Raw genomic sequence first — 23,448 nt, forward strand, 5'->3', positions numbered from 1 at the left:
CTCCACAGTTACAGTGAAAAGTTTGACAGCTCCCTAGAGTAGACATGAGATGTCCAAGATGTCATTTCCAGCAGGTAAGTTATACTAACTTCACTTGTGACTTACTTCGAAGTGTTTCTCTCCTTTCACATAGTAAATCCCTGCACGCTCTTCACACTCACGTTTTACTCTTTCAGACATATTTTCAGGCTTCCTTAGGAGGAAGAACCAAAAAAAATTCAAGCGTGTAAGCTTCAAAAAGGAATTTTCTCCCAAATATTATGCTGTCATAAACAATAATTGTCCCAGTGGTTCTGCAGTCCTTGTGATACACTTCTTTGCTGGTGCATTAGGGGTGATGGTGAAGAGTTTTGATTCAAGATCCACAGTGCTACTACCGTTACGCTGACCATAACCTTCTGCCAGCACAACCAGAAACCTCCCCATACTACAGAGGTCTGACACCAAGTGGATGGCGCGGCCACAGAGCAAACAAGACACACCAGTGCAGACAGACTCCTCTCCAGTACAACAGCGTATTTTCCACCAACTGTGGCACGGATTTTGAATTACATAGAAGTGGAAGGCTTGGGAAAAGAATATTGGAAACGAAGACATGGGCTGGCAGCTGAAATCACCACCCAATTTACAGCCCAGAGAGACTTGGGAACCAGCCAGTTTTGAAAGGACTGGTTCTTTTGTAAGCAAGAGAAGTCTAACAATGCCAAAAAATATGCCCGCTGAGCCGAGAAGGCAGGAAAAACTGCTTGGCACAAATGCAAGACTCCCAGAAGCAGTGACAGAAGAACAAAGGAACCGGAGCCTGTGCTTTTCCTAGGGTAACTCTCTTGTTGCGTAAGACTTGTGAATAAGAAATTCATTTTTTGACGTCCACAATTCTTCGCCTTCCTGACAAGTGGTTCCTACTACAGGTAATTAGAAAATTAAAGCCTCAGCTCATCACTAGATAAGGGAAGGGGTGTGTGAGACAGACTAAAAATAATCATCATAGAGAAAAGGTTGGCTAAGCCTGGGCCAAAATCCATGTAAGGGTGTTCTCTCAGGCTCCATTTACACTTGAAATCAGAGGCTAAGCCTGCTCACAAGTCTATTCAGAAACTCAGAAGCTCAGATATGCTCCTATTCAAGAGCAAGATGCTGATAATCCTATTTTTGTGTAAGGTTCTTCCAATTTCTACTAATTGCAAGTTTTACTGGGAAACAGAAACTGGGAGCTGTCACCTTTCACAGACAGCTCTTAAGATGCTGCACTTCCCAGCACTTGACCTTGCCTCTCATGTTCTTCCTTAGCAACTTCTTTAGCACCCAGGTTGTCTATTGCTGATCTCTGGGCTAAGATCCTCATACCATGGCCTGGGAACCAGGTTTCCTCTACTCGAGATGATCTAGCATAACCTAACATGTAAACTGAGAGGTCCTCTGCTAGGAAGCAAAACCTATCACAGAGTCAACACCCAGAGGTATGTTAGCTTGTGGGATTTGGAGACTGGATCCAGTCACAGCAGGCTGGTGTCTGCCCATGGTGACTGCAACCCAGACCTGTTCCATTTTAGTCAGAGGCACAGGTCAATCAGCCTACACAGCAAAACACAATGCAAGCCGTGTGCCAGTCACACAAGTATTTATGAACCAATGCCAGAACACAGAGAAGTAGGATTCTTGCTTCCTATTACTGGTCCTAGGAGATGATGTTTTATGTTTAACCAGGATGTTTGTATCTGCTATTACCTGTGCACTTTTGGTTGTCCAAATAGGTCCAAAGGTATGAACTCTAACAGACATGAGGCCCTGCAATGCTTGTCATAAACCATCTGCGTACACTCAATAGTTTGAGAAGGCAATGACACATCATGCTAACAGAGTGACAAATTAAGCCTCTAATTTCACAAATTCCTCCTGAAAACTGAAGAGTTGGCTGCTTCTACTGAAGACCTGAACTGATTTCATGAAAGCCTTTCATTAACACATTAGCAGAATTAGCAAATAAATGTGAAGTACACATAAGTATTATTAGTAAAATACTAAGATCAGACTTAAGGCCTCAACGTTGTAGACCACAGAAATAAAGTAGTATACAGACTATCTTTCTTATAGTATGACTACTTAATTGCTGTCTTCAGCTATAAATGAATTCCAGAAGCTGCCATTCTCTTTTCTCTTCCAACATTTTACCTCTGTTCCCATATGCTGGAATACCATCTTCTCACTTAAAACAGCTGTATAATAAACCAGACTACTGCCATGGTCAGGATTTAAAATAGAACAAAGCACAAGAAAACCACAACAAACATCAAAAGGGTTATTTTAATACTCAGACCAGGTCTGCCTTCCAACCCAGTCCCACTGCTAGTTGTGTTAGGACAACAGAAGGCACAGCAAGCTGCAGGGCATGTGTGGGAATGAAAAGCCACAAGTGCTGCTAATGAGAACAGGCAATTCTCACATTCTCTTCTGCTTCCCTGGAATTACAAGAAGGCTTCACTTTCCACACCAATACAAGGCTGCCAGCAGCAGGAACCAAAGCAAAGAAACATACCTCTAACACCCCCCCTAAACTAGTAAACCGAAGTGAAAGGGGAGGGGAAAAAAGCAAACCCCCAATCTTTAAACTATCTCTTCCTCACAAGTGTTAAAACTGATCTTTCAATTATTGACAGCTCAGTGACCGCTAAACTGGAAGCTGCCCATATCTGAATTTATATTTAAAGGCAACAGTCAATGAGAGGTATATTCACAGCCTTACTTAAAAAAGATGAGCAGGCCCTATGCAAAGCAACTTTGTAATCTGGGACTGTGAGCGGACTCATTGTTTTCCATTATAACTAATCTAATTGAAAAAGGGATCAAAGATTAAACCAACTCCTATTTAAAATCGACAGTGTCATAGTAAAATGTCATTTATACCAGTACATTAAGGGAAAATGAAGCTTTTGTAAATGTTTTTGCTTAACATGGCAGTGACATATTCAGTGCAAAGTAGTTTTATCTTGTTATATAAAACAAACGCAGCTTGTATAACATCACTCCAAATACTAAGTTGCTAGGGAAAAAAAAAACGTGAATGCACAGATTTGAATTCAGAAATAAAAACCAGTGAAAAATTGTACCTTGTAAAATTAAATTAAGTGGGGAAAAAAAATCTCTGTGGCTACACTTTAGCAGCTTCACCAGTCCACCTATCAGTTGTGAAGGCTGGGGGGAGGAAGGAGAGATATTGTATAAAGTGAAAATAAATGTCTTCTCTTGTAGAAGTCAATACATCATCTTAAGCTAGAAAAAATGGTCCCTAAACATCCGTAACTACAATCAGCAATTGTCATTAAAAGCTCTCATTATATAGAGTAAGTGTAATTAGAACATCTTGCCCGCACAGGGTGCAGCACACAGAGAATGCTTGAAGGATTCATAAATTAGTGCCAAATCAGCCTCCTTCCCATCTACCACGCAATCTGCTGTAAAAGAGAAAAATTGTATTTACACACATTAAGGCAAAGCCCACTGGCCTCTACAAAATTAGCCTAAACATAAAATGCAGTTATTTGCGGGACTCCCTATTTCATTATGTGTCTTAGGAATAGAGGGATAAAGTTTGCCATCAATAACACTGAACATATCTGCTGAACCCCGCAGATTCCAGGGCATTAATAATTTAAACTCTTATGGGAATTTTGTCATGGTGGAGATAGGACTTGTCTGCAAACGGAGCTCAGGGGATGTTCAATATGATCTATTCTAGTATACACACACAATTGCTACATTTATCATGATGCAGAGGAAAAGAATGGCTCTTTCTTAAGGACTTCAGAAATGTTTCTTACTGTGTAAATTACAGAAAACCTCTGAGTATTTCTAATAAAGAAATCCCAGATTCTAAAAAGATACTGTCATAAGAATTATACTGAAAACGTTTCTTCTCTCACCTTCTCTATTACTCATGCACGTACAGTGGTGTTCAACCCATTATAAAATGGGGTGGGAAGTCAGCAATCCAGCTCCCAGTAGTGTTGTCTATGCAAGGTGCTACTGTAAGCACAAGATACTGTATGAGATTATGGCCTAAGTAAATAAAGCTCTACGTTTGACTCAAACATTTATACCTTGTAAGTGCAAATCTAATAGCTCTGTATGTAAAACAGTCAGTTATGTGCACAACTACTAGACTGCAGTTCAAAAATTCCCTTTTGCACATGCCAATGGTAAGGCAAAAAAGAATATATCCTTTTGAGATGCTTGTGGTATTTGTGCAATACAGATTACATTCAGCATTTGTGCAATAGCTGTTCTAAGCTAACTCTAGGTATGGACACATCCACGCTGTAACAAGTTGATTTGTGTTCTCATTTAGTGTAACAATTTTCCACACTTCTGTTCTCGAGAAGTAAGCTCAGAGTTCAAAATTATTAGGCAAGAAAACCCTTCCTTTCAGAATATAATTTTCAGGAAAAAAACCTTCAAAAACATGTCTGTCTGCAAGCTTTTAATACACCCACACTGCACCTTCACTATGCCAGACATACACAACTCCATGTGCACCACAGTTCCCATGCAGCAGGACAGATGCTCCATTACAAAGCTCAGGCACTAGAGAAGCTAATACAAGGAAGTACCTGAAAATGTGTCTTGAATTTGTGAAATCTTCACTGAAATAGTATTTCAGCCAATGAATGTATAGGTGATCAGAAAGAATCTTAACAGCACAAGGCATGCCTCAGCATCTTAGTACTGATGATTAGCTTTACACCATGATTTAACATGCTCCTTGTAAAACCTTGAGGATAGCATTCAAAGGCTCTAGAAGATTACTGCCTGATTATCCATGAAAACTGTACTCCCTATGAGTTCAGTTCAAGAACTTTATCATATAATATCATAAAACAATTATTTTTCTATAGGGACATTTGTAACAGAATCAGTCTGGAAAATCTAATTCAAAAGTTTATCACTATAGCAGCTTCCACTTGATGTTAACACCCTGAAGAGCTATGTTCCCATCTCAGCTTAAACACGTTACGTTAGTGTTGGCTCTCAAATGACTACTTGGATGAGGCCTCCCGGATGGGCGCAAGAACAACAGATCGGCAGAGGATGTTCCAATTGTGCAGAGGGAATGTCAGGACAGCTGTGGTGTGTGCACGCTCCTCCTGAAACAGGAACTCCCAGGCAGGGGCTGCTGCAGGGTAACCCCAGTCCAGCCTGACTCAGAACTTGCTGTTCTTCCCTCTGCAAAACCAGCATTCCCCAGAGATACGTCAATCCTCTCTCACTTATGCTTCTCCAATATACCATCTTAATTTAGACCTCCCACTCTCCAGGCCTCTCCTGTCCCAAAACCCCTTTCTGTCACAAATCTCTTTTTAATCTGCTTGGACATATCAGTGCCTGACTGAACTCTGAAGCCTGCTGGATCTCCCTCTTGCTAGTTGTCCAAAGAGGAAGAAACTCCCCCTTACTCTGATAGAGCTTTAAGAAATCCATGCGCCATATCAGAAAAACTTTATGTGGACAGCCTAGAGACAGTGACTACCACACCTAAGAAGTCTTAATCTATATCATGCTGCTAATCTAGGGTGCTTGAACAGCTTTATGAAACAGATGGATAGAAACATAGTATTTTTTCTATCAGTGATGGCCTTTTATGCCCCTAAAAGAAAGCATAATAATTATCTGGAAGAGGCTGTAGAGAGTTTTTAATAGCTTTTAGAATAACTCCAACAGCAAATAAAACAAATCATACCTCTTCCCATATATTACAGATGATGTCATTTTCTGTATATTATTTGGTAACACTGGCTCAGGATGTTCTCAATACAAGTTCAGGGGCACTGGACTCTGCTGTTGACTGAATTAGCATAACAATTTTAATCCCACAAGTTAAGAGAAATCAGACTGAAAAATAAAAAAGCAGTCAGCATAATGCTTTGCAAGCATTTATGGTGCAGTAATTATGCCACAGCTTGAGGTACTAGGACTCTGAGAATATATTTTTCCAAATGTCTTTGGAGTGACATACCCTATTTTGACAGACCTTTATGAATGCAGGGAGGATCAGCCCCCCACTAACTCTGCTTGAGGGTAAGCAAACTGAGATAGTAATGATGAAATCCTATTTTAGTTCTTGCACTTAAATATGTATACACATTGACTGGATTTTGGAACTGGAAGACAAACTGGCAACTGGGCCAGCTTTGCCGGGAAGCCCACACTGTAATTAGGAGGGAACAAAAATAAGAAGAAAAAAAAGTGCAGCAAAACCATACTTGCACTTCCATTAACCAAGTGACTAAACTAAGCATTAAGGCAGTACACTATAAATATTAAGCTTCATCTAGATTTTATTATTTTGCAAGCTGTTTGCATTACAGTGATGCTCTTTGCTTGTATTTTAATTACCTACTAAAAATATGAAAAGCAATAGTAATAAATACATTTTACACATAAATTCATGTAGCAGTTCTTTGCTAGGGACACTACAGAGTCTATAAAATGAACTATATGTAGTCTTTTGCTCTGCTTTAACAGGCCTGCAAAATAAGGAAGATGGACAGAAGCTGTTTCTCATACAATGTCAGTGACCAGAAAAATCTTACTGAAATGCTACACATGAGTTAAAGCTAGAGGAAAATTTCCATTGTTATTTTGCTAACAACTTCATTAAAGTGCATTATCTGTATTGTGAATGCACCAAGTGGCCTTCCTGGGGACTCTGTATGACTACACACGATTTTACACCCACTGCAGGGAACTCAATTCTGCAGCACAGAGAAAGATTCAATGACTGTCGTTGTAGGAACAAAAAAATGCATGTCACTAACCACCAGTTAACAGAAATGAGAAACAGAGCTAGGTCTAGGTGCCTATGGGTAGAGGTGCATGAAAAACAGTGGAACATCTGGGATTTATTTGTTGTTCTTACGGAAAAAAATAAAGCAGATACATGCAAGACACTTACAACCATTTATAGCCTTTGCAGATTTCAAATGACTGGTTTGCCAGCTGCACGCTGTCTATCTCCCAGGAAGCACTGGACAGACACTTGGATATCTGTTCCACTCATTACAACCAAGCTTTCTCAACCATATACAGGATATTTACAGACTATGGACTAGCTCCTCCAGTCAGAGCAGAACTGTTGCCAATGCAAATCCCCTGAGCTGACTGACAAAACAATACTGTTTATTAAAAAAAAAAAAAAAAAAAAAGTGGCTCTTTCATGACAACATACCTTTAGTACTTTTAGCAGATCAAGGGACTACTTACTAAGAAAAAATCCTGCAAAAGCTGTCCTTCCCTTGCAGTCATTCTAGGTGACAGAGGACTGTGCCATACCCTTGTTACTGTCCCCTGCACTACCCAGATGTTATGCTAACATGGGGATCCTACCAACCTCTTCTCACAAAGGTCCAGACTGAGAAGAAAATAAACTGTCCCTCACACTGAGCAAGGGCCTCTGTACTGCTTTCTTTAAGAAAGTCCTCACTTTAAGAGATTCTCTCTCCCAATCCACTTCCAATTCTAATTTATCCGAGAATTAGACCTCGTACAGATTGATTACTAGCTCCAGGCACCTGGTAAGTCATGACGAAATTAAATTCACAGGCTAGTACAGTTTATTAGCAGGTTACCGAGTCGCTGGAAGACAAGAAAATACCCTCAACCCCTCTCCCAATGCCCTCCTACCAAAACCCTAACAAGCTTCATACCACTCACATGAGTAAGGCACCCACCCGTACATCATGAAGCATAATGTCCACAAAAAGCCTACAGAGTCTAGAAAAGAATGACCTGTACATTAACCTGTACATACCTTATACCACTTTCACAGGAGCGTGCTGAAGGAGCCAGCTACAAATTTCCCAGTGTCTGAGGACTTCTACAGCAACACTACTAACATTCAGCCTCCTTCATTTATAGAAATTGTATTTACCCACAATTGTGTGTTGGCACTGCATGTTTCTGTAAAACACCTAACTGGCAAATAAACATACAGTGTGGATATATCTAGCTGCATTATGTAATCTCTTTCCACATCAAAACTTCCACGACGAAGCGAATTCTGTTAGCTGCGCACCATGTACTGTTAAAAAGATTACAGGGGAAAAAAAACATCATAAATGCACAAGGACCTTCTCCCTAACTGCTGCACTATCTCACACAATAAAATTAATAATTTAACTATCTGAAACTTCACATGTGCAGGGCACTGCAAGTAGACCAGTGGCATTTTCACTTCAAATTTATATAGTCTTTAGTCAGTATACTTAATCTGCATTTCTAACACCTGCTTCAGTCGGCTGTGAAGTGCAATGCTATCTATAAAATTTTCTTTCATCTTTGTACTGTCCATCTAACAAAAATTATATGATGGTGGATAATTATTTGACTTTTAAAAGGATATGAAACTTTTCACATGTTTTTTGATCATTTCTTGAAAGACATGCTCATATATTTGACATTCCATTTTATTAAAAGGTTCGAGTTTTTTAAAAACCCTGGCTTTCACATTATTCATGTTATCTAATCCTATGTAATATATTTCTCCTTCAAATAGTTAACATTCACTTTCCATACGGTAGTAAAAATGTGGGAAAGAAACTAGACCACAATTAAGCAATGAGGCACTACAAGGTGTGCCTTTTCAGGCTATTAGCACATGCCTCAAATGCACCAGGAGGAAGAAGCTAGAATTTTTCCACTCAGGTGGGCATCACCATGAGCACCTCTATCATACCACAGTACAAAGTGACATACAGAAAGTATGCAGAAGGGGGGAAACCACACGCAGCTTTCATCCAGTGGGTTTCTGTCAGGCAAAAAAGCTGTTCCCAGTCATGCATGGTTGCAGTCAAGTTAAACACTAGGAAAATAAAGGTATCCAGTCAAAGTGTCCAAAGTTGTCCTTTCACGACATTGGCTGAAAACCAGAAGATAATATGAAGCATGGTTTACAAATGTAGAAATAATGACCAATGTTCTTATGTTAACATAAAAAAATTTCTGTCTGACATGGAATGATCACCACATTTAGATACAAGTAAAAAGAAGTCTTTTTATTGGGAAGTAAAAACTAGCAAATTTTTAAATGCTTCACCCTGTCAGAGCTCACACGGTCTTGTCAGCGTGTGACCCCACTTTGTACAACATACCAAGTTTTTCATAGATAAAAGCCAGATGATCACCTAGTCTGATCTTCCACCAACTAACCGGGAAAGGACATCACACAGCCATTATTGCAACAAGCCCTTACACTGGAGTTGACCAAGAAGGTACCTTCAGAAAATATTTTAGAAAAGGAATTTTGTGATACAATCTTTTTTAACAAAGTAGAAGCAACAAATAAGCAATTTACTTGTAATTACAGGAAAATAATCAGGGGCATGTGGGTGGAGAACTGGAATGAAGGAAGAGGAAAGAAGATGCTGGGAGATGCATTTGCTGACATGTCATGGCAGAAAGGTGACAAACTGTATGAACAAGTCTGAGCCTCAAGGCAGGCAAAGTAACTATCTCCAAGATGGTTTGGGTTTTGTTGGGGTGGAGCTTTAGGGCTTTTGATGTTGTTGTTGTTGGGGTTTTTTTGGTTTGGTTGGTTGTTGTTTTTTTACAGAAAGTCAAAACAAACAATCTATTCCACTGACAGAACAGTGTTAAAAGCAGCCAGGTAATGACAGATCATTAATTAAAACATTTCTTCCCCTCCTTCACAATGACTGATATTTCTAAATAAGTGCCATTAAGAATGAAAGCTGAGGGTTGTTTTGATACTTTGAAAGAAGCTAAGGCAAAATAATAATGAAGGGAGCCTCTTAGCAAGGACACAAGCACGGCCATTCAAAAAAAAAAAAATACACAAACTACTGCTGTCTCATACTGAAGGGTCACAACAGTTTCCCAAAACTGCCTTTTAAAAGGCCAACAATAAATAATAAAGAAACATAAACTTCCAAAGGAAGCTCCAGTTTTATAACAACTGTGCCTTCCCTGCTAGCTAACTTAAAAGACTTTGTGAAAGCTCTTGACCTAACCTCTGGCACTTCCATTAAGACAGTATTTGTCACCCTGACAGCAAGGGGAACGGTTTCCAGCCACTCAACTTATATTAATAATGATGTCCCTCTTGTTTTTACCCCAAGAGACTGAGGACTGCCGATTCACGAACTGCTGAGTTTTGAACAGGCACTGCTAGGTCAGAGAGAAAACCACAGGAAAAAAAAATAATCCTGACCCAGGCAGAGCTTTAACCTGTTCTGGGCCAAAAATTCAAGCAGCTTAATAAATTAGGTGTTTGGTATATTTTTCCACGGCCAAAGAGTCAACTCAAAGTAAAAGGTTTGCATAAATGATACAGCACTAGTATTGCTGTTTGTAAAGAGATATCATGAAGAACGCATACTGCTTTCTAGAATTGAACTCCTGCTGGCTGTTGAAATGACACCAGCTGGTAGACAGAGAAGGAGAAAGATCTCCATGCTCCATTATGAATTAGTGCATTCATGTAGGTGACTCCTCAGCATACCAGATTATATTTTATAACCAACACAGACATCAGGTGAAACAACTCCTTTCAGCAGCACTAGCTCAAAGTGCTAATGAAGCAGAAGACAGGGGTTTAAATACCCCTGTTCCAAATGAAGGGATGATTTCTCTCCACTCCTCCTCATCCCAACACACTTTTTTCATGCAGGTGACTAACAGCTGCAGTACAGAGGAGAGACTGTTGTTCCATTTCAATCAGAAACTAAAACTTTGGGGGAGAACATTAACACTAGATTCTAAAAACATTTTCATTTCCTTTTGATGAATTTTTTAAAAGGGAGGGAGAAAATTATATATTTTGTGCATTTCCAAATCTTTCTGCAGGGAACATTTACCCTCAAATCAGGCCAAATGACTACATGTTTGTGTACACCACAGCTCTAGAGGAATGCAGTTTTGCTGCTTCTAGTATTAAAAGACACTACAGAGAGGGTGAAATAAAAACCACATTGTCTTTCATAGTGCCTCCCTTCTCAATTTCTCCTTCATGCACCAACATACCTACCATAAAGAACCAATAAATTCAAATATTTGGTTCCCACAGACAACTAGTTATTTGCAATAATTTTAAATCTCGTTTAACAAACCAATTTTCAAAGTTTTGTAGTGCTAATTCTCACCTTTTTAAACAAAGCATGCAAATAATTCTCCAAGTATATGTCAGAAACAAATGCAACTTTTTTAAAACTAATTTCAAGTAAGTGATATGACATCGTTCCATGATACAAACTTCAGTGACTTAACTAGAAGTCAGACACCTTGATCTTTCTAACAGAACTAGTGATATTTCTTTCTGTTAATTTTACTTTCTTTGACTTGGAGTAAACAGAAATGGTTGCAAAACAGAAGACAAGAAAACATCACAAACTAATACCATAACCTTTTCAACATTATGATCTGCATACAATTCTGCACTAGTACAGTTGTTTTTTTCGACTATTAACAAAAAGCAGAACCAGAAAAAAATAGACCAAAAAAAGCATATCCTTTTGACAAAAATGCTAATTTTCACAGTAAAGGCGGCAATGATGAATTTTACAAATTATGACCAAAGTAATCTTAGACAAGCTGATTTTATGCAAAAACTGTTTATCGACATGGATGTGATTCACATATCAATCCAAATTGCCTGATTATATAATATTAAACACACACATTTCCTCCTTTAGATGTTCTCGAAATGATACTTACCAAACTTACATACTCTCTTGACTCTGATATTCATTAGCATTCATTTAAAATGGAATCAAGCTTTTTATAAGTTTTCAGTAAGAGAGGGATGACTGTACCATAGTCATATAGTCACTTTCATTTCCAGTCTCCCCACACTATGTGGTCAGGAGAAATATGGTCAGATAATAAAATTTAAAGTACTTTGAATGCTCAGTTTTAGCTCCTAAAACTTCACTCCCTTCTACTCTGCAATTCCTACATGACAATTGGCCTGGAAGAATAAAGCTGCTTCAACTCTCATGCTATCTTTCTGATTTGAAACAAACACCCCAAATTCTGCCTCTGAATTTTCTGCAGCAATTTCCACTTTTGCTGCTTGTTTTACTAACTCAAAAATGCTACTGCACATACATCCTCAGCTATTTCTTTCCCTAAGAGCCTGTTAACCCATAGAGACAGTAATGATGAGAGATGGGAGGGTTCAATATACTGTCTCAAAAGCTGTCTGTCACCAAGTACCACACCAAGCAAGAGCACTAGATGGGGTTGCTGACCAAAAAAGTAGGTGCAAGAAAAAATTCTACCTACTGTTAGCTATCATATGAAGAAGTGTAGAAAGCAGAATACTCAAATCTATTTATCTTTAAAAAGATTGTAGATCATTATTTTGGGGCTGCAAAGAGAATATGAAGAGATACATTTAATGGCCCACTTACTGCTACCTTTAAATAAACTTTTTTTTGGAAGAACTGGCTACTTGAGTCCCTTAAGACCAAGGGAGATTAATTAAATGGTCAGTAGCAAAAGCTAATGGGAACACTAAGAAAGCACTGAGACCAGCTACAGCTCACATAATTTATAAACATTTGACAGCTAATAGCTTCATTTTTTTGTATTATGTAGATTTCAAGACATTTTCCTCTTAGCCATTGAAAAAAAAATACAGGGACAAATCACTGGCCTTCTAGAGGATACTCTTTTCTGAAAGCTTAATAGTGTATTTTTCTTTCCTCTTGGTTACTGTTACCTACCCTCCTTAATGTTTCAAAGATAACCAACAGCAGGCCTATTACTTGTTAACTGGTTCTCAAACAGTCTGCGCTGGCTGGCCATGTCAACCCCTACTGGCTTCACTGGTCTTTTCAAACGAGCTGTGTCAGACAGACCACACGGTAAGTGTTGTAACACTCAGATTTCCAGTTATCCCCCTACCCGATTTCTCTCAGTCACTTAAAAGCAGGATCTCATTTACTTCTTTTCAACTTTCTGATAATCACACCTTTATACTTACTCCTTTTTTATTTACTCAGAGACAAGGAGATTTTCCTTTTCATTTTTTAACTGACATAACTCTGTCAGTTTGGCAGGAGGTGGAGTGGGTGGGATTAGAATATACTGGTATGGATGCACACACCTATCCATCCCTCAAAACAATCATCAGTATCAAGGGCTCTTTTCTTAAGCTCATACTAACAGGTCTCTGTCACAGTGAACTTTGTTACTCTGCCCTGCTTGTACCAAAATAGTACAAGCTAATTCAAATTTATGTATTAAACTGAGCATGCTACTCACTGGAAGCACTAACACACAATAAGAGTGAAGGCCTACACATTTATCAAGTTACGTGGCAAATCTGGGAACAGCTGATAATACCCAAACTTACGCTGAGATTTCAGATCAAGCTAGCAGAAATCAAAATGAGCATGTCAAATAACAATGAGAGAACCAAGCACCAGCCACAAAATAAAAGAAAGTTACACTAAGGCAACATAAGTGGCTTCCAAGATTATTTAAATTCCACAGAATCTAAACTCCTCTTGCCAGGTACACAATATCTGGTCCAAAGACTCACTGCTGCTGAGATCTGTCATCCCCTTCCACTCATGCAAAAACCCACCCTTCAGGGCCGAGGTGGCTTCCCAAGTGGCTCATTAACAGGGAGAATTTGCTCAGGATTTTGAGAACCATCAGAATCAAATGTGGAGCACAGACCAGCAGCACCACTGTACTGCTTCACAGAAGAAGAGACCACTTCTAGGAGCATGGTGGCTCACCATAAAGCAGCTTTGCTTTGAAATTAAACAAGACTGAATCCAGAATTCAGCACCTGTTGTGAACAGACGTCCTGGCAAGATTTTCTTGTAAACAGCTAGCGCAGTAAGAAGGGAATCCCAGATGACTGTTCTGCCCCTTTTCATACTGCAAAGACACAATTAAAAGGGAACAAAGGGGTATACAAACATTTACCGGATTTTAGAAAAATATTTACAATGGTTGTGCTATGAAATAATCAAGCCAGAGAAGGATATTTATCCTAGAAATAACTAAGATGAAAAAGTGATAACAATAAGAAAGAAAAAAAAAAAAACAAACACCCAAAACAAACCTAAACCATTCAACATCCATTAAGGTAAAATACAGTAAATAAATTCAGCCAATTGGTTATTTCCATACGAGTGGATTTCTTTAAATAGTAATGAAATCATTGCTAAAAAATCCATTGTTATTAAAATAAAAAAGTTGTCTCAGCCTACCAAAATTAGATTTGTAAGTTGCCGGTCATTCCTGTAATTAAATCTGTGTCACAAATTTGCAAGAAAAATGGACACTATGACTAATGCATTTACTTGCTGCACTAGTGCTGTCAGGCTGTGTAAATCATTATGCCTGCTAAAGCAGAGTAGATAAGAATTCCATACATTTTCATTATCCAGCTAGGCCTTGCATACATGTGACAGGCTAACGTACATATTCCATGCTAGCTTTAGCTTTCATTTGGAATACAATGTAAATAAAAACACTAGCCTTGATTTGATTAGCCAAGTGGCTGCTCCAAAAATTAACTGAGTTCTGAACAATATGAATGAGCTCTGCCCCCTTCAAAAGACAGATAAACCAACAAACCCATACATACTTAATTTGGACAAAGGAGACTGATGAAGTGGTGGGCACCTGGAATAGGCTCCTTCCTTCAGACTGACTTATGTAGCCTAGACACATGCCTTCTTTCATCCCATAGGTTCCAACAGAGGAAGCAAAGCTAATCAAAGACAGAATCTGAAGAAGTCTCAACCAACACTTTCATTTTTTGGCTGTCCCTTGCTCTGTTTTCTCAGGAGTGCCATCGTCACAGCAGCAGAACCCTCTGAATCCTTACTTTTCCCCATGATTTCCTGCCACCTCAGACCTTCAGATCTTGGTTACAGTTCTTTGTTTAAGGTGAAGCTGACGGCTGTTCCTTTCACACTTACTGTTCATAACCCCAAGGCACCAAAGAATCAGACAAAATTGACTCACATCACAAGCTGCGTACTCTCATGGGTTTCTGCTTGAGACAGTGGGCTTGGAAAGGAGATTAATGAGAGGTGGGAAGAGATTAGACAAGACTGTTCCTAGTCTAGCAGTGCACAGTATTTTGTGAGGACAACCTCTTCTACACTTCAGACTCTCCTTCTTTCAAGTACATGGTATTATACTGTCACTGCGAATTGAGTTTAGCTCTCAACTGAGCACAGTCTGTTTCAGTCCAAGAGCAGCCTCAATGACAGGCTATGCCTTGCTGAACTTAAAAGTCAAGGACGCTGAGCCACCCAGGCAAACACCATGGAACAGCCATCAGCACAGCATGTTTTGCAGTATCCTGCCTATTGCTCTGTGCTTTGGACTTTAACAACCACTACCTTCCTGTTGCAGCAAAACTTTTCGAAGTAGAACAGAAATGCTTAGGAAGCAACAGTAATGCATACAATGTTAAGAATCTCAGCAGACCCATACTTAACATCCCAGACAATTTCTTTAGCCATTAGGTGCAAAAGTACTCTCTCCTACAAGTGGAAGCAACTACTTCAGTGCTTTGTATCCCAGCAGATCTTAGCACGCATTTGCATGCTTTACGTTAGCAACCCTGCTGATAACCAACTACCCCATATTAGTAAAACGCTATCAGATTTTTATTAACACCTCATTAAAAGGAAAAACTGAAATAATTTATTACGTTCTACAATTATTGTAAACCAAACTGTTTAAACGAGGGGAGGAGATAATGACATTAACTACCCAACTCAAAGAGATCCTCTGTGGTATGATTCTAAATATTCTCTTGGCTGAAATTTATGTAAATTGAATTCATCTATCGTTAGTTATTACTAATCTAGCTACATAAAAACACTTTTCTGTAACAATTAGTTCTGTAAAACACTGCATTTTAATTAGACCTGGGATATTATTAAACTAAGTGTAAATATATATAGTATCTTTCCATACATTGTTTTGCCTGTGTATTTATAGGAATATGGGCTTTGGTAGAGTTTAAAAAATAATTACTTTGCAGTTGGTTGGTAATTTTTGTAAATCTCCTTACCAGAAAACACCTCCAAAGGCTTCATCTAAGTGTATTTCTGCTCATCAAGACATATTTGGCATTTCTACGTTTTGCATACCACAGTGTTCCGTTTCACCTGAGTAACCTCATCTCAGTATCATTCTAACATTATGCTAAGTCTTTTCCCACAAACATTTTGTTCCACAGTTACTTAACTTCTCAAGGACCATTTCCTAGTCTTACAAAAAAAAAAAAATTTTTAAAAAAAAAAGATTTAAAAGCATAGCACATCTTTCAGCCCCTTCAAATCAGCTTGCTTCACAGTATCATATGCAGGCACTGGCCCACAGGGCATAGTCTGAGAACAGACAACAACATACTGTCCTCCTGGCTTTGTCAGGGCTACATTAACAGCCCATGTGCTACACATTTTAAGACAGGGAACATAAGAAAACTGCAGCCCTGCCAGTGGTCAGATCCTTTCACATTATTTCCAGGACATGTACACGGTTATGGTCACAAAGATATAGTTATATACCTAAGCCTATCCACAGACAGCACATCATCAGACACTAATAAGAAAAATGCAAATGAGATTTAGAATCATCATGAATTAAAGATACAGGAAACAGGATCTCCACCTACAGCCAAGTCTGTAAGTTGGCCACCAATATAAACACAGATTTCCAAAACCACCACCAGGACCTTCCATTATCTTCTCAGAAAAAGGCCAATTATTTTCATGTTTTACAGAACAGTTTTGATTTCAAACAAGTATGTGTGCGTGTATATAATTACTACTTCGCTAGTTGTTCATGGAAAACTTGCAAGTAAGTGACCACATGCTAGTGACATTCAGAAGCCACTCCATAAAGGCCACATAGACCTACCTACAGCACTGGCTACTTACTGCAGTCCCTGCCCCGTTATCACCCCATTGCATTTTCAGTCATAAGGTTCATCCTATCAACTTCATAACTGGAAATGTTTGTAAGAGCAAGGCTTTCAGTAAATGTATTTGTGATTTATTTTCTGTCATACATACATATTCCCTACAAAATCATGATTTCAAACCAGGATACCACAACAAGCATCTCATTGTGTGCATGTATTTGTGAATTCATAATGGCCACTTTCTTTATAATTTTGTTTTTCAAAACAAATCAATTATTAGAAAAGAAATCAGCTGGTACTTTGGTTTGATTCTAGCTGATCTGCAATATTTTTAGAAGTCTTTCCTAAGAATTTTTTAACAAGAATATTTACTGCAATGCTGCTCCAAGATTAAAAAAAAAAAAAAAAAAAAGTGAAGTGAATAAAAAAAGTTAAATGAGGTAATTATATGTACATTGAACTTTCCAGGGATCAGTTCATGGAACTAAGATCAAAACCAAAAGTGGGAGTATTACATGAACACACAAACTAGCTCAGCTTCTTTAACTGAGATTTCTTCAAAGAGCTACAAACACGTTCTAGAAATTGAAATATGTTTATGGTGCCTTACTAGGAGCCAGCATTGTCAAAAGATATTCTCCTAATGACAGCTGAACTGAGGCCTTTGGGTATTCAAGGAAACCTCCTGAACAGAAAGCCAGGGAAAGCAGAGAAACCGGAGCTCATGCCAAGCAACAAGAGAAAATGCCACACACACACAGACTTAACAGTTGCTCTAACACTGGGATTCCACAGTTTGTGGCAGAAAGCACCTTCTTCCCGTTGGAAAAGGAGAGGATAGATGACTGAAAGGAAAAAGTATTTTGGGAACTGATATTTTAAAAATGTGAAGTCATCTATACCCAAAAAACTTATATCCACCCTCCTAACTTTAAGCTAAACCCTCAAAAGTAGCAGCAGAATGCATAACTCCAAAATGCCACACAATTTTCTCCTGGCAGTACAGCTTTACATACTTAAAACTCCCAAACTCTAACTATTCATAAAACAAACATGCATCAAGTTACTTATTTTGCACTTGCAGTTTTGATTTTAATTTTCTAATCTGAATTTGTCATTCATTCATTTTATACAACATAGTCCTCCTTCTGGGGACACAGGACTGGAATCACGAGTGAATACTTCTAAACAACTACAAATTTTAGTAAAAACCAACAAATGAAATTATTAGCTGCCTAAATAAATAAAACAGTCGCAGTATCTTGCCTACACATAAAATAATTTGTATTTAATATTCATTAATGTCTCTCTAAACAACATATCAATAAAAGAAATCTAATCTTCCTTTCTTCATAAATATATTTAGTGATTTTTATAGTGTCCTTTCTGAATCTTTGGATACCATCAGGCCCACAAATACTGTTTTTGCTTTTTACAGAAATGGTTATATTTCCAGCTGGATTGATTGTTTCCCCATATCTAGCTATTTTAGTGTGCTCCTCAGAGACAGAGTGGCTTCACTGACAGCAAAATATGCTAAACAAATGACAAGTCACTGAGTAAATTAGCATCTACTCTCTGATCAGCTGGGTCATGTTTTCTTTTCAAAATCCATGGCCTCTTGATAGAAAATAATGAGTATTTGATGGGCCTTATTAGAAAAATCAATATATTGATGCCCATGTCTGAAACATCTGCATAATAATAGCTTCTGTTAACCCATTAAGGAGAAAATTAAGATGTGTTTACACATTATTAATTTACCACGAGCAGAAACAATTTACTCACTACTTTTCTCAAGAGTTTAACAAAAAGAAATTGTAGTAGCTGCATTTAACGGCACGGTGACACAAACTGAAAGATGATTCAAATTCTTGCCAGCTATATGGCATAATTCCACCAACACTAATGTGAACAATACAAACACACCAATGACACTATTAAAATAAAAGCACTTGCTATTAATAATGCATTACTTACCAAAAAACTTCCAAAAGCAGAATTAAATATAGCAGCTGCCTGAAGAGAGAAAAAGATAAATATCACCAATGGTAAAACAGCTATAGTACAAGAATAAAATGTTATTCCCCCGCCCAACAAGCTATTCGATTCTCCAAATACACACATACACAGAGACATTAGGCAGTTGGCCACTGCTTAAAAAATTGCCAGTGGCCTGTAACTTATGAAGACTGATAGGTTCTAGTTTATGCATTTATAAGTAATGTGCTGAAATGGACAAAAGCAGGAGAAGAAAATCCTTGCCAGTTGACCTAAGAGGTATATCCACAAGAACTAAGAATATTACACAGAAGCTTCATCTCACTGCTTTTGCCCTGATTTGCCAGAAACATTTTTACATATTGACACCTATTAATTGAAATAAATATAATCTGACTTAAGTAAAACACTGCATTTTCATAGACTTAATTTTTAATGGAATATTAATCAGGCAGGCAAACTTAGTTGTTCATCATAATAAAGTATTGACAAATTCGTAAGTTTCTGTAGTTTGACCAACAAATTTAAAATAGGAAAAAAAAACCAAAAAAACCAAAACCACACAACCACCCCACACTTCTGAGGGCAGTGTCTAATCATCACTTTTTACTCCACACTCATTTAAAATAAGAAAATAAACAAGTCTGATAATGACTTTAGACATCTTTGTGCTTACCTAAATATCCAGGAAATACAAGGTAGCAGTATTATTTCTTAATATTAACTCATTAAATTCCAAGAAATTAAAACTTGAGTCTTGAATAGCTTTCCCCAATTACCAAGAAAGAACGGAAACTCTTGTATAGTAGCCAGTCTGATGATGAAAAGCCACACAGCAAAGGTAAGAGGAAAGGGAGAAGGGAAATCTACCATCTACATGAAAATTTAGAGCACAGTCAAATTAATCACTCTGGACACTTCCAGCTAAAGATTAATAACAAGTGGATGCTAGCGAGTTTAGTAAGTTTGAATAAAGTCCAAAATCAGGGTAGGAGCTGTAGCTGAACCTGCCTTCTGCTCCATAAGAGGATGCAATGAAAATGAATGGGTAATGAGATCCTTGGCTCTAGAGAGCTTAGCTTTCTTATTCAAGTTCATAATTAATTCAAAGCTTTGATAATTTCATTAGATTCCTCCTCTGCTAGCCCTATCAATAAAAGATGGCACTGGACTGCAGCTCCTCAGTGGCCCAAATACAAAAACAAATGCGGACTGGGAAACCTTTGCTGACTTGCTTACTAACAGGGACAATGGCATATGGCACTCCATGTTGCGGAGGGAGCATCTGAATAGATACAGCTAAATAAAACATTATAGTTGACAGTTGTAAACTACAGTAACATATTTTAACACCTCTTCCTCATCAGCATTCCTTTTTTGAACATAAAAAGAGGCACAAGTCCAAACAGTTCCTCTTGCCAGAGATCACAGCTGAAAGCAAGAGTGAGTACTACTTAAAATAATTTTTCAACAAGTGTGAATTAAATCAGGATTTTCTACCGTGCAGCTGATACTTCCATGTGGCCAGAGAGCACCAGATTACACCCATGCACACAAACCTACTGCAAAGGATCAGTTTCAATACAGATCACCTTGCAGGTATTTTTTGTTCATATATCCCTCTTCAAGTTCCTGTCACGATTATATTAAAAAACCCACCAGGTTTATCAAGTCTCTTTGGTATTTGTTGGACACATGCCACTCTTACACAGACTGATTGTATTTGACCTCTTCAAACCGGAAAAGATGCAGAAAGGTCCCTTTTATTACATCTGCCTCTGAATCCATGAAGGAGGATCTAGATTTCCATTTTTAAGCACACTTAAAGATCTCTTCCTTGCAAAACAGTCTTTGCTATATAAATCAGTGTAAATCAACTGTTAAGATCTGAAAGACAGAAGCATCTGGGCTTCACTTCCACACCAGAAGGCTGGGAGGAAACTTGATGGTCCCCTCCTCCCAATGCAAATTGTGTGTGCAGAGCGACAGCTACATTTCTGTCTGCCACAAAGAACTGTGTCGCTCACCCTCTTCAGGAAAGCTGGTGGAGCCAACGTAAAATGGATAGAGAGCATAAGTAGTAGCCCTTCGCTTTCTAACATGCTAAACTTACCTCCCTGTCTCAAAAATATCCAGTCCTACCAGAAGCTGGATTCAGGCCAGGCTCTGCTTGCACTGCAGGTGAGCCTGCCAGACCACAGCCACTGATGCAAGAGAAATAACTTTAGTGCTAGACAGCTCTCAGCCATTCTCCTGGTCACCTCAACGATGCACAAAAAAACAAAGCAGTAGCTCAAAGGAGTAGCTGGCAAGAACCGGTACACTTAGTATGACACTGTGCATCTAGTTTTAGCCACATGAGCAGCTACCAATTCTGATTTGAGGATCATCTACAGACACAATAATGTATTTTTTACTTAAAATACACTGCAATTCCACTTCCAGGAGAAATTCTGTACCTGGAAAGGTGTTAAGGAGAGACGCTAGATAGTTCTGTGGTGGCAATACTGGATGGTGATGTTTTGGCTATCAACAAACTTTCTTCTTTCCCAATCCAGCTGGAAGATTTCCGATTTGTTTGTTTTGGGGGTTTGTTTGTTCCGGGTTGTTTGGGTTTTTTTAATATTCTCAAGCACATAACAGGTACTAAGACAACAGTCTTAGACAATTTTTATGCTTCAGGTATTCAGCCAGTCATGTGCAAAAATCATAATTCACAACTAGTCCAGGGGTACAGTAGTTTGCAATTTTTAATTCCCTTTCTCCAAAGTGTCAGAAATTGTCCATAGCAGATGATTAAGCACACATTAGAGGCAAAAGAGGAAAAAGAAGGGAAAATAAAACAAAAAGGGAAAACCGCAAGTTAAGGTATAATCATTCAGATTATTTGCCTCACTGAGGGAGGACTTACACATGTCAATTAGTCTATTTGCAGTTTTCATTATAAAAATTTCTCCCGCAGAATAAATTCAGAAGAAATTTTTCTCATACCCACAAACCTGGGGCTTGTATTTGCAATTCTGGTTCAGCTTAAACAAACTGGTAGTGAACTGAATTGCTCCAATTCGTAATTAAACATACCTAGTAGCACGACCCTGTAGAATTTAAACACTTTGTGCTTCCAACTCCCTTCTATCAAGAGAGATAATATTGCCTACATACCTCACAGGGCATTGTCAAAATTAATTCATTGCTTAAAAAGCACTCTGAGATCCTTAGAGGGATGATACAAATAAACATTAGTGCTGACACATGATACAGCTAGGCTCTTCGTTTTCTATTTGAAACATTTATTAGTCACTATTATTGTATAACTTTTTTTTAGTGTTTGCTCCTTTTGTGCTTCAACAGATATCAGACTATATGCAGTCAGCTTAAATGAAACAATAAAACATGAAAACATTTAGATGTCCTTATAATACTCCAAGTTCAGATTCGCATGTGTTTGCAAACCGTTCATTGCACTTACCGTTAATACGAGGGGAGAGTTCACTATAAAATCAATGGCAAGATCCTTTCAAAAGGTAAATGCATAGCCATGTCTTGAAATGCAAGGTCAGACCACATTCAAAAGCAGCAGCAGTAAGAACCAGACCAATCATTCAAGTTTACATCAACTCAGAGACATGACTGAAAGTCACTATCGGTACTCTTAACAGGGCTAGTACAGGAGAGCATGTACATCTCCAGTTTAAAACAGTACACACTAGCTCCACTAAACACCAAATCTGCTTGATGTTAAGCAGGTACAATTTCAGTCAACTCTGTATGGCACTGGACTTGAGGGAACTCTCTCGCTGGTCGGCATTTCCAGGGAGGATCTGCTGGCCTGGAGCACTGTCAAGGGAGCAGTAACTCAGTCCACCTCTGAAGGAAACCCATCTGGCAGTACACTGGGCAGAAGCTTTCCTCTTCCCATACCTCAAACCTAGTGCAAAGCTTCAGCCCTTCATCTCTCACCTTATCCTGGAACACATGTACAGAAAACACTGCTACAATTTCTAACAGTGACGGCAACAAAAACCAAGACGGATCCCATTGTAACAAAGGCTAGTAAAAGAAGAAAAAGGCAAAGCCACAACCAAGGGGCTGAGCACTTCCCCACGGGTGGGTACCCAACTGCAGCAGCAAGTACACAGAGCATTCCAGTCCGTGTACCTGAGCAGCAAATCGAACAAGCGTGCTAAGGTTTTGATAGCAGTAAACACAGAATAAATTCTGAACTCTATTCCACTTCCTTGTATTTTGGTATCAAACTAAACTACCTTGGAATTTATTAGACTAGATAACTTTTGATAGTAATGTAGCAAGACCACATTAAAGAAGAGGAAAAGATACACTGGCAACATTTGGAACACCTGGGTCAAAACCCAACATTCTATCATTATCGGCAGTATTTGAATGAAACTGTTATGCACAACTCAACTGGAACTACAATTTCTTTTACTGCAGAGCCACAGGGAAACAACGGTGCCTTATAGCTTTGTATGTGGATCACGTAAAAAAGTAAAAGGCTTTTTCACCAA

General features: G+C 38.5%; 1 protein-coding gene across 12 annotated transcripts in view; it reads right to left on the reverse strand.

Moving 5' to 3' along the window:
• Positions 1-23,448, reverse strand: part of SLC10A7 (solute carrier family 10 member 7) — a 154,986-nt gene that overhangs the window by 82,870 nt on the left and 48,668 nt on the right. For 9 of the 12 annotated variants that reach the window (XR_008745640.1, XR_008745641.1, XM_055795023.1 and 6 more), the window contains one exon: positions 18,902-18,940. The exons of 2 other annotated variants lie outside the window; for them this stretch is intronic. Coding sequence is in view for 5 of the 10 variants with exons in the window: in XM_055795023.1 (XP_055650998.1) it covers positions 18,902-18,940 (39 nt within the window). In the remaining 5 variants the exon portion in view is untranslated. Of the gene's footprint in view, positions 1-13,831; positions 13,906-18,901; positions 18,941-23,448 lie in introns of those variants that run through there. One more of the 12 variants, XM_055795027.1, reaches the window with a different exon arrangement.

Source organism: Falco peregrinus, chromosome 2 (assembly GCF_023634155.1).
Source record: "Falco peregrinus isolate bFalPer1 chromosome 2, bFalPer1.pri, whole genome shotgun sequence".
In the NCBI taxonomy this organism is placed as follows: Eukaryota; Metazoa; Chordata; class Aves; order Falconiformes; family Falconidae; genus Falco; species Falco peregrinus.